The following is a 13,186-nucleotide window of genomic DNA, read 5'->3' as shown; positions in this document are numbered from 1 at the left end:
TAATCTCAAGGATATATATCGTAATGATTAATTAAAATCGAGCTAAGTCGTACATTTCTGGTACTAAAAATTCTCTAATAATGAGCTAATGCAGTTCATAGAGAATTTATTATATGTATTTAAAAAAATAATCGTTTTAGCGAGCGAACAATTCGCAACGTTGTGAAAAAATTTAAAGAGACTGGAAGCGTTGGAGATAGAGTAAGGCATCATCGTAGTGCCCGTTTAGCCGAGAAGATTGCTAATGTAAGTGCCATTTATTTATTATTGTTTTTATATTAATCTTAGCTATTCGTGGATATGTGTTTTTAGTGCATTCAGCTTAAGAACCACACTACACGAACGGTCCTTCCATCGCGAAAATGCCGCTCCCAAGCAAGTGACGCCCGGGACGGTCCCCCCTCTTTAGCTACTCAACTTATTGTATTCGTATTTGTATAATATTGCCTTTTGCTAGGAGCGTTGGGATAATTTTATAATACATTGTTTTCTCGACGCAGCGTGTACTAAATGATAATTTGAAGTTAATGAAGGGCGGTGTCTACTATCCGTTATTAATTATTTTTGACAATGTTGTTTGTTACTTTGACAACGTGGTAAACTGTACGAGATGATTTTCAAAATTGTACAGTAAGCATACCGATGTAATGTTTGTGATTTAGGTCGTAGCTACAAGGAAGTGGAGCAATTCATGTGGGATGTTGATCTGTTTTGTGTGTGCGCTGTTATATTTTGCTTTTTAATTTTATAAAATATTTTATTACGAACATGCGTGTTAACGTGTGTGTATATTTGTATGTATATGAGTATTTTAATATAAACGGATTTAAGTTTTTTTATATAAACGTTTATTACAATATTAAAAACATAAGAAAATACACACATTAAAATAAGGTATAAAGTGCTGGCTAATAAATATTTTCTATTTTACAGGCGGAAAATTAAATAGATAAAATTAAATTAGTAGAAATAAAAACATAGGATAAATTCAGAAAAAAATACAAAAACATTTTACAAAGCGTGAGACATATGTGTTTATGTGTAAGTTTGTATGTACATATTTATAGGAAATGTTTTAATAACTATATGCATAAAGGCGTATTGTAAAAACCTGTTAAGTCATGATTTCTGTAGAAATAAATTATTATAATTAACTAAATTTCTTGTAAATGGAGCCGGAAAATATGGACAACTCTGCAGCTCTGATTTGTATATATTCGCTTAAGATTTGTTCTTATCATATTTTTCTCTAAAAGTAACTAGTATGTAGCTTAATTTATAAACATAAAAATCATTCATTTTTGCAAAAAACAATTGTAAAAAATATAAATAAATTTAATAAAACTTTATTAATAGTTATCACAATTCAATGACACTGAACCATCACACCGAAATTTCTTTTAGCGATATTGAATCTGCCATTTCTACCCAGATAAAGATGACTGCAAGCAATATTCTTCTTTCTCTAGTATGTATTTAAAAGTAGTCGTATTATTTCCTTTATATTTCTTAAGTCATTGGCTAAAATGCATTTTTGAGAAGAATAACTTTAAAATATAGTTTATGCTAGGGCTACGGATTCGATACAAAATTTTTTAACTCCACCCTTTTTGTACGCCCAACTCTTGATTCCTACACATATAAATTGCTATGTACAAAAAGATTTTAGTTTTATTGAAATATAGGTTATCATTAAAAAGGGTTTGTGAGCGCTTCGTAAATTAAACATATACTCGTATTTGTATCTATTTTATTTTTGGTATCAAAAGATACATTAATACTTAAAAACATGCATATCTCAATTTTAATTATGTAAATTTAATTTTAGTAATACATAATTGGATATTAATATATATAATTAGTATGTTCAATCCGTCAGTTTGGATATACAGAAACTTGTTCAGTTTCTGGTGTCATTTTTTAATTATCAAGTGTAAAAATGTAATACACAGTTTTATAATTTATAAAAATTTAATGCAATATTAGGCATTTGCTATATTTTATATAAACGCTAGTAAATTTTGGTTTTAGCTTATTTATTTTTCTTTTTTCTTTTTTCATTATGTCAAAAATAAATAAATCAACAAGCCACATTCATGTCATCATTATTCTTAGAATACTTATTCAATGCAAATACGAAAAATATAATTACTTTACACAATCTTTTATCAGTACAAAAATAGTAAATGGATGACATTATTATTTCACACGGTCCTTAATCATACCTTAAAAACAAGCAAAGCGCAATAATATCACAATAATGAGAAAATTTATCACAGAAGAAATTAGATGTTGACGCAGCGCAGCTTCTTGGCTGGTAATCTGTCGGCAAAGTGAAACGATGTAGACGCCTCCGGCCTCGGCGACGGATTTGGATTCGGATCTGGATCACCTCCTAGTTTCACCAAACACAACTTCAAAGTCTTAGCACTACTCCTGATCATTCTTTCTAGCGAAAACAAATGATCGTCCCATGCCGCCGGCATGTGCTCCTTCATAAATCTGGCGAGTTTCAAAACATATTCTATGTTGTGGCCAGTAATGCCACTTGCACTCAGCACTTGATTTGCTATTAAATCTATGGGAGCTTCGCCCAACCAATCTCTGTTTCCTGGAACGGCCACGTAGACCATAGTCGATATTGCTGGTTCAGTGCCGATAGGATGGAACTGAACTTGCCGGACGATGTAACCACCCAATTTGCATTCTCTGTGTTGGAGATAGGAGAGAGCCGCTTCGCCGACGCATTCGAAGGCTCGGCCCCATGTTACTTCCTGAAATAAAATAAAATATATAATAAATAAAATGTAATATAATTTCAACGACTGGTTAATAATCTAGATAAAAATAAAAGAACAAAGAGATTTTGCTATATCTTAATATATAACCATAAATTTCCATATTATAGGACACGTTCCAAATGAGAAAGGAAAACAACAATATACAATAAATTATGATATAATCAGGTTAAGAGATCACGTTATGAAATATAATAATATTATTATGCAATTTAATCTCAAATATAATAAATAAACACGAAAATTAATTAGAAATTGAAAACAAACAGAGATAGTTCAAGATTCAAAAAAACAAATAACAAAAAAACTTGGGTGAGCAAAAGTGATTGTGAATATCATATCATTCAGTAAAATTTAAAAAATAAAGTATTAGACTAACATCTTTTACATCTGAAAAGTTATTCGTAGAATTTAATTAAGAAAAAAATATCAAAATGATATTTTTCCGATGAATCCAATATCAAAAACTTATAAATAACAAAGAGGAATGCAAAATAAAAGTGATATCACATAATTAAATTCAAGTTTTATTCCATTAGTATACGTAATTAAAAAGCAATTTATAGAAAATTGATAATACAATTTATCAGAAAATAAAGAGAAATAGTTCAAGATGGTAAATAACAAAAGGAACGTGAAATAAACGTGATTATGAATACCATATAATTGAAATTGTAAATGTTGTTTTTAAATTTAAAAAAATTAAATGGTCATAATTTAAATCAACTTTGGGTTAGAATAAAAATCAAATCTCAGTTAGAATTTTATTATATTAACAGCCTGGTCATAATTATATTATTCTGGGTCAGAATAAATAACAAATGGTCAGAATAAAAATATAGGAAGAATATGTGAATTAGAAAAAATAGTATAATATAACATTTATGAATATAGATGAGCAATAAATTATTTAATTTAGAAATATCTAATAAAATATCACGCTCGCACCAAAACTATTGGACAGGTTAGGTGCGAGTGAGCGTTGGTTAAAACATTGCACACCCCATGAATAACTCTCAACGAATCTGCAATGAATCTATTTAATTGTATATAGGACATGATGGTATTCAGAGCGACGAACAAAGTGGGAATAACGACGGAGCGGCGGCGGAGAGCACTCTTGGCATGTTGTGTTGTCTAATTTAAATTCTAACCATTTAATATAAATTCCAAACAATTAATATAAATTCTGACCATCTAATATTTATTCTGGCCGCTTATATTCTGACCGTTGTATTTTGACCTTTTAATATAAATTCTGACCCATACAATATAAATTTTGCCTACAACCATATTAAAATTCTGATCCAAAAAATACGAGCTGTTTTTAACTATTATAGTTATGAAAGGTATTTATCAATAAAAATACTTACATTTGAATCTTCGATTAAGGTTGCAACTCTACCAGGCTGAAAAAATAAAATAATAACTATATTAAAAGTGTGACATTATTAAAATAACTAGCATTAGTACAATTTATTTCATAAAAAACAATATAAAAGTGAAGTAGATCATTATTTTTACATATAGGCAAGAACACGTTAACCGAGATAATATCCACTAAATTTTGTAAGTTCTTGAAAATACTAGATAGAAGACGTAGAACCATGTGAAGAAATTATGAATAAAGCCCAAATGTTATTTACGGCAAGAATATGTTAAACTACAAAGTTGATATATTCTTGCTATAAATGTTATTGAATGAATTTTAAATACATTTAGTCAAGTTTAAAACCATTATTAATATATTTATTATATCATTTGTAGCTTACTTCATGCGTTATGCATGAATATAATAACTATACTTATTTTGCTTATAAACATTATTAAATATGAACTAACAAACGTTCATATAGGCTAGAAATGATTTCTATTGCTAAGTAAGAGATAATTTAATAATGTTTGTAAATTTTTGGCTCTTAATATAGCCGGACTCGTTATTTGTATTTAAATACACATTAAACAGATTTGCTTATATTTTAAATGCGCACAAACATTCAGAAACAAAGAATTTTACATAGGTATTCCATAGTTGGCAATGTCCCAATTTTACATTTGCGTCTAATTTTCTGAATTGTATCTTACCATATTTTATTAATCATAACGTACGTAATCAGTACGTATGTACTTAATATGCATATAATTTTCTACACAAGTATATATAGTATACACTATGCAGTGTCTAGACAAAATCAATACTGAACAACAGCGCCCACGGTTTCAGACGACGTGGTCCAGACGGAGAGTTAATAAAATAAGTCACAAGGGCATTAAAGCATTATCGATTTTATGTTCTGTGAAAGAGATGAAGATAATATTCCAGGGCCACATTTATCAGAAATATAACAGCATAATTGATTAATTAGCACATGAGTGCTTTGTAAACATTCATGTGATAAAAGAGCTAATGAACTAACACCCTTGAAATAATTTGGCAAAAAATGCTAATGATATGGATAGACAGAGATAATTATTCGATACAACAAACAAGCTGTAATGTAAATATTTAACATTTGATACACGTGTCCAAAACTTTCCACGTGAGTCGTCACAGAGTAGAAGTCTTGCCAAAGGGCAAATATGTCATTAGTTTCTAAAAATAATACTTGTGACATAGGATATGCTCATTTTATGAAAGTATAATCACATTGTTTGGAACATTTCAAGTTTCTTGTTTATATTCACAATAAAAGTCCTTTTACACAAACTGCGATTGTTTTTGTTTATCATTATGTATAAAAAGAATAAGTTCAAGGATATCATGGATTTGTATACACTTGTGTTTGTGTTGTGATAACATTTATTTATTTGCACCATTATCACAAAAGACGTCCGAATAACTGGTAAATACTGGCGAAATCGTCGAACAGTAACCGGTGAAGACTGGTTGGATTCTATAAAATTATACGTTTATTGTTAAAATATGCCAATATTTTACTTTTAGATAATATTCTAAAATTCTAGATTTGAATCTCTCGTATTATAACTGGTAAATACTAGTTAAAATGTTGGAATAATCTCATTCCCAGTCAAAATACTTTTGCATAATATTAATTAATTGTTTATTTTACATTCAGGGTTAGCAACACTGAATGTAAAATAAACAATTAATTCTTTATTAATTAATTAATAATTAATTAAGACTTTTCCAAAAAAATCTATAACAAAATTTAAATATATGTACATATTTTGGAAGCAGAAAAAATGTCGCTAGCAAAACTTTTGTATGTAGAAACCAAAAAGAATGCAAAAAATCATATAAAATTCGATAGAAAAAAGGGGAAGAAATATATATTCTGGCAATATTATATACACCTAATTTAGACTTGCACAATCGAGTTTGAGAACCATTTTGAAAATCTTCAGTTTTTAAAATGGCCGTATGTGTAAAAGTGATTTGATTTATGTATATACAATATAAGGTGACCAGATTTTAAAAATATCAAAGGATACTAAAAATAAAAAGGCTATATTAGAAAATTTTGTTCATGGCGGACAAAGAAGGGCAAAAGGAGGTCAAAAGGAAGACAAAAGAGGACAATCCTTCCAAAGGAGGACGTCTGGTCACCTTATTTACACATCAAGCTGTAACTTTTCTTAATAAATTAAATTGAGGACAATTTAAATGAGCAATATATAAAATAATCGTTCTATAAAACGAATTGTTTGTGCATTACTGTTGAACAGTGAACAGTTTTCTCACATAAATGTGCAAAAAATTCGTTTTATGGAACAAACTGTTTATTTTAATGCACATATATCTTAATATTATTCATTATTTAATAGCACCGAATTAAATTTATGTTTTAAGCTCCATTTTGATGATTTATTGTTGCGTCTATTTTATTAATGGCGTTCTAAAAATGAAATAATTAGAAATAAAAAATATTTTTGAGTGCTATTAGAAATCATAGTTTAACATTAGAAAAATACTTGAGAAGATATCTTTCAAAAATAAATGGGCTTACATTTTTGTTACATTTCCATCGATTGTTTATATATTGCGGATGATAAAATGCATCATTCGAATTTCCGATTTATTATAAATTTTCTGAGATTTTCTCAGATGAAACGGAGGTGAGTAAAATTAGTTCATAATAATTCCTTTTCCTTAAAGTGATTCATATAAATCTTTGCGTGTTAAGTTACTTGTATCGATATGTTTAGATTATTTTAAGTCCACTAGTTAAATTAAGCGGTATTTCCTGAATATTTGTATTGCCAAGAATGTCAAGGGCAAATGCCTTTTTATACATCTCATATGATGATAAAATATACAAATTTTCTCTCTACCATATCTACTTTAGAAAACCTTCAATTTATTATAGAATGAATGAATTATTATTACTGCTATTACTAACGCTTAAGTTAAACGCTAAGGAGAGAATTAATAAAAATCCTATTAACATCTTTAACGTTGGTTAAATTTATTTATTTATGAATAAAATAATATATGAATTTTACTGACGCATCATAATGTACGTTTATCTAAAGTATTTAATATATATTTTACATTTTAGCTTAGTTTATGTTTATGTTAATAATGATGTGAGCGATAAAAGCTCACTTCGCAAAAAATATTGTCACAAATTTCAGTCAGAGATAGCTCAACTCAGAAAAATTGTTGGACCTATATTGTCATTTATAATATACACGAGTGCTATACGGGTAAAATCCTTTGATCATGAAATACAAAATGATCACAGCGAAGAAAACTGGTATGATTAAAGGATATTGAGTTGGGGAAGGATTGAATTGATCTTTATATGTAAAAGGACAACATCCTGCAGGTCAATGGGTAAATCGCCAGAGCGCTGATCTCCTTTGATCTTTCCCCTTTGTGAAACGCCGTTTGAGGTCATTCACAATTGGTAAATGAACTGTTGGCTATTGAATCAAAATCCGTCTCGTCTCAATCGAGTCGTGAATGACGCAAAAGGATGAGAGTATGCCCTTTGTTCTCATCACGTGCGAAACACGATCGTTGTTGGAACACATTCAAAAGCAATCTACAACACGAAGCTGATGCGTGCTTTAACAGCATTTTCAAAGTATGTAATCGCAAGTGAATACTTTCACGTATATTTTATTTAGCGCTATCAGCGAATTGTGCAAAATTGAAAAGCGATTGCGAACTTGCCACAGTTGGGCAAGGTTGAAGCTAATCGTAGTAATTGGAAATTGCAGTTAGTAAATCTGGCGTGAGATTGACCGTGAAGTTTTCACCGAATGTTTGGTAATGTGCAGTTGAGAAAATGGCCTTAGAAATGGCCTTTCATTGGCCAAGTTTCTTAGTATTGATCGAAGCGACTAAGAGAAGATATTGATCCGATAACAGGTAGGTATCAGTATTTGAACTTAGTCATACTAATGTTTATCCAGCTTTAAAGGAAATTGGTGACTTACAAATAAATATAGTAAATTTAAGATGTGACGCACCAATGACGTCAATTAAAATAATATTTTAACAACTCTCGTCTGCATTGTCTTGTGCAAATGAATGCAAAACACCAATCTTTAATCAATCTAGACTTCTAGAGCAAAAGTGTAAAGGTTGGACGATGATCACAATGACCAATGATCTCAAAATGTAAACTAAATTATCAGTATCATTAAAACAATTACAAGCCACTGACCTCGATGTACCGCTTGCCAAATCTTATGGGCAAACTTCTAAATCAATCTATTTCAGATTTTAACACTAAATAACCGCAAACCATGAAAGCTACGTACATTCTGTGCGTCATAAAATATCCATATCATTTGTGGTTGTGTTCTTATTGCGGTTTGATTTTAATATAATATAATTAGTTCTTCTTAACGCCTTACAACTTAGTACATGTAAATAAAAAGTAATGGCTCACCTTCTCTTCAGTTCCACGATGAACTCGATTTCCCTGCCAAAACCTCCTGGCGAATCCTTTTATATGTCCTGCCATAGCTCTCTTGAATTCAAAGCCTGGATGCCAGCAAAGCGATCCATATCCAAAGACCCAGATTGACTGAGTCCTCTCATCCTTAATTATTTCTTCCGTGGAATCCATGGTTCGGTGATCCATTGATTTTTATAAACTTCAAACTATTATTATTAAAAAAAAACACTATCTCAAAACTTTGTCAATGCTATAAATTGTTGTCTTTCCAACGCGAAAAGTAAAAGTTTATATAAAACAGTAGCTGAAAGTTTGGAGTCAGCATTGGAATCCGTTTTTGTGCGCACTAATTTTTGACATCTGTAAAAAATAATGATAAAAAAGAATTAGTATGGAATTATTTACAGAATCTTATAATTTATTTTAATTAAATTAAGACTACTGCGACCTAACAGATTACACCAATGTATAATGATGCATAAAAAACAATAAATAGTACTATTTTAATACATAGAAAGGAACAATTATCATATTTTCAATGATATGAACCAGACCAGCTCTTCATAGCTGACATTAAATATATCAATGTGCAATGGCAACGTATTAAGGAGCCGGATGGCGACAGCCATAGGCCTTAATGGCATTAACAGAGGGCGCGATCGTAATTCTCGAAGATATTCCGGAACCCAAAACTGGATTTACCCGAGAATAGATTAAATATAATTAACTAACAGTTAACCTTTCAATGGACAAGTATCTAATCGAATTAATATATTACCTTAATTGATAGTCCTTGTAAATATATGGGTGTTAATTGTTATTTATTAATGAAAACGGACAATAAAAGCAATGACCATATATCTGTTAGGGTGTGTTTTATGTCAGATACTATTTTGTTAATTAATTGTAAAAAGGTACGTTCGTCGATTATACATATATCGAGTTGATATAAAGTTTGGTTATCATATATAAAAATGTGCTCAAAACCCACCACAACTGGTGGGTTTTGAGCATAGGGAAGTAAGTAACAACTTACTTCCCTATGCATTTTTTGTGTTGTTCAAACCCAAACCTAATTCAACCGTAACAAATTAATTAGTTATTATTTTCGTTTAGGTTAGGTTTGGGTTTGAACAGTAAAAGGACGTTTCGCAACTGAACTAACTAACAAGTACTTTAAGTTTAGTTTATGACGTATTATTTGTTCGCGTAAACAATAAAAAAAACTATTAAATTTTTAATTTAACTATAACATTAAAAAATAAATGTTTACAACTTATAGTATTTATCCTTGAACTTCGATGTCAAAAATAAGCAAACAATAAGTACAAAAAATAAAAGTGATAAAATAAATTAGCTTATTATTATATAGCACCTTCGTATTTTTTAATTCAAAAAGATGTAAAAAAATGGCAATAAAATCGTATTTTATGTATTTACGTATACATATTTCTAAAATAAAAAAGGTAAAACATCTTATTATATGTGTGAAATTAGTATAGAGACAAATAATATAAATATAAATCTATAATATTGCTTACTTATAGATTTATATTTGTTATTGAAGGCAATAAAAAAGTAAAAAATTTGTATTATTTTATATAATATAGTCGGTAATCAATAACTGAAAGACCTGGGTTCAAATTCTATACCAACTATTATGTTTTTTAATTTCTATCGTTCCTGAGAAATCTAAATTAGCAATTATTATATAATTTTAATTTCGATCGATCATCAAATATTAGGTTTTCCTGGATTTTTCTAATACCATGGATGAATATCGTGATGATTAATATTAATTCAGCTAGGTCGTAAATATTAAGTATAAAAATCTAATATTGAGCTACTTCAGAAAATCATATATGAATAAAAAAAACTTGAAAATGAAATATTTACAGCCTAAGGTCTTTGTCCTACTTCAATGTCAAAAATGAGCAAATAATAAATTTCAAAAATAAAGTTAAAAAATGAAATAAGCGAATTCCAAAACACCTTCATATTTTGGATTACAAATGGATACAATTATATTTTATGTACTTATAATAAAAAGGCAATTACGTTAAGTTAAATTTGAAATAATGAAAACTGTGAATTAAATTGTTATTTTATTAATAAAGATGATTTTAAATTAAACCACAAAGTATAAAAAAGTAATAAACTGTTAGTGTTAATTTAACCACAAGATTTAAAAATAAAACGTTTACAGCTTATGATATCTGCCTTTGAACCTCAATGTCAAAAATGAGTAAATAATAACTGTTAAAAGAAAAATAATTATTAAATTTGTAATTAATATAGAAGCAAAAAATAAAAATATATAATATTACCTACTTAATTAGTGAATGTTAAAAATCAGATATCTTCGTATTTTGGAATTAATGTATGAAATTACCTACTTGGAGCAAATGGCCAATAAGGTTAGCATTTATTTATTTATGTTACATTGTTGGTTAGATTCGTGAGAGCAATAAAAAAAAATATTGTTTTCGTTTTTTTAATAGACCGTAAAATTTATTGTTGAATGCATGACATAAAACATTCGCATACGTCATTAAAATTAAAATCAGGTGTAGCATTATAATTTTTTTAATAGATGGTCTATAAATTGGATCCAAAAAAAGTGATAGAAGGTACAAGAAAGAGACCTACGACCTACGTGCGTGAAAGCGCGCGCCGTCCGTTACTCGAGATCGTTCGAGAAATATAAAAAAGAAAATTCAAGGATTGTATAATACTTACCATTGACGAATTTGTAACACTGAAGGATTGATGAATTTTGCAGTAAGAATTTGGAGCGGATCCCAAATGCGAGTTCGCTCGCCACACTGGCGGACTGGCTGGTCTATAGCGAACTGTCAGTATTTCAACGTGCTGTCTCGTGGCGGCGGCAGAGGTAGGTGGGGGAGGGTAAGAGCGAGACAGCGCCAGCGAATGATTCCTATGATAGAGAGAGAAGGAAGGTTAGCATCGATCGGCTGATGCAACACGAGTGTTAATTTCTTTCGGTACTTTTCTTGCGGAATCTCAGTTTAATATATCTTCTGTTTGATTGTATTAGTAATTACAAATCTTGTAAATTGATTGCAGTGCTATATACTATTTATTATTTATTTAAATTAAATTAAATTAATTTAAAAAAAACAGGTTACCCCAATTCGTCGAGATGGGAAAAAAATAAGACATTATTATTACAGTTTAAGAAAAATAAGACAGTAACAAAAAAAAATATTATATGAGATGGACCAGCTTCTCGTAGCTGACATTAAACCAGGGTTATGGAGTTATGGAGTCGATGTATTTTAGGAGAAATTGTAAAAAAACAGGGTCGTCATTTGAGGGGGGCAGGTGGGGGGAATTGCCCCTCCTTAAATTTAGCCAGAAAACTGCATGTCATTTAATTAAATACTATGAATCTTATTGAAATATAAATATTTAAAGAAACTGAAATAACGTCCCTGATTCAAAACCAGAAATTCTCGGATTATCCATAAAATAAAATCTAAATCTACCCCGAAAATATTTTTTAAAATATCATTTCTGTGAATCATATTAGAATACATTTTTACCGGTAGATATATATTTTTACCATTGAAAATATAATTTATCTGTGGTGCTAGTACAATTATATGCTACTCTAAGCTTTCGTTTTACAGCCGTGAAACGTCAATTTGCTCTTCAACTGACAGTTTTGAATGACGTCCTACATTTTGACCAGTAAATTTATATGTATACTAGCGAAAATATAATTTAATTGGTGGGCGCTAGTGAAATTATATGCTGCTTTAATTAAATGTCTATGAAATTTAATTTGACAGTTTCAAAACATACATTTGTTGTTCAAACCCAAACCTAACCTACACGAATTAACCAAACTCAAACCTAACATTAAGAAAGTTCTAAGACTAATTATAGTTTTAGAACTTTTATTATGTTTATTTCAAAATACAAACTAAGTTAACTCAACTTTCAGGGGAAAATAATCGAAAGAATAAGTACAGACAGACGTCGCATCTCGCATATTTCTCTATAGTTTGTCTGCGCTTTGATATCACACTGTTTTAAATATATGATGACTGTCCTTACCGATATTACTACAGACTTCTAGTATGAGAGTATTGGTCAAAGTGTATTAAAACCGAATTTTGGTCGATAGGAGAGCGCAAAAACAATTATCACTTCTCAGAAGTCCAAAATTCACGTCAAAAGTAATAAAATCAGGTTGGCGCCGTCGCAGTGGGAACGCTCGGTAACGAGCGTTTGGAGAAGAGAAAAATCGTGCCAATACTCTTCTTCCATTTCTAGAGGGGCAATAAAATAAAATTACCCATGTTTCAAAAGAGTATCATAAATATTTTTGTATTCGGTTGTATGTAGTTTATATATGACTAACGACATTCTTGTAAACTGCTTATAGGCTATCTAGACACAATAATGTTATCGACGATAGCTATGTGAAGCTGAAAAGCGTTATGTGGGTTTATGCAAATCTGTTTTAGAATATTTTTTTAATCTGCT

At 29.6% G+C, this 13,186-nt stretch overlaps 1 protein-coding gene across 1 annotated transcript; it reads right to left on the bottom strand.

Annotated features, from left to right (window-relative positions):
• Positions 1–1,733: 1,733 nt before the first annotated feature.
• Positions 1,734–11,525, bottom strand: LOC148238218 (glutathione-specific gamma-glutamylcyclotransferase 1). Its single transcript, XM_088205862.1, has 4 exons — positions 11,411–11,525; positions 8,663–9,031; positions 4,172–4,207; positions 1,734–2,774 (listed from the first exon to the last, which is right to left on the bottom strand). Exons 2-4 carry the CDS (start codon positions 8,855–8,857, stop codon positions 2,286–2,288), a joined length of 720 nt encoding a protein of 239 aa, XP_088061988.1. The 5' UTR covers positions 8,858–9,031; positions 11,411–11,525; the 3' UTR covers positions 1,734–2,285.
• Between the last annotated feature and the right edge of the window lie 1,661 nt (positions 11,526–13,186).

The sequence above is a fragment of the Plectrocnemia conspersa genome, unplaced genomic scaffold (genome assembly GCF_051122295.1).
Source record: "Plectrocnemia conspersa isolate PC_06_02 unplaced genomic scaffold, ASM5112229v1 ptg000002l, whole genome shotgun sequence".
Classification (NCBI taxonomy): domain Eukaryota; kingdom Metazoa; phylum Arthropoda; class Insecta; order Trichoptera; family Polycentropodidae; genus Plectrocnemia; species Plectrocnemia conspersa.
Note: the sequence above shows the minus strand (reverse complement) of the source record. Positions and strands in the feature narration are given on the sequence as shown.

Bases quoted from the DNA above. Each gene is read 5' to 3' on its own strand.
- LOC148238218 (XM_088205862.1), bottom strand. From the start codon at position 8,857: ATGGATCACCGAACCATGGATTCCACGGAAGAAATAATTAAGGATGAG. The intron at 4,208-8,662 runs GTGAGCCATTAC...TTATTTTTTCAG, and splicing joins ATCGTGGAACTGAAGAGAAG to CCTGGTAGAGTTGCAACCTT. The intron at 2,775-4,171 runs GTAAGTATTTTT...ATTTTATTTCAG, and splicing joins CCTTAATCGAAGATTCAAAT to GAAGTAACATGGGGCCGAGC.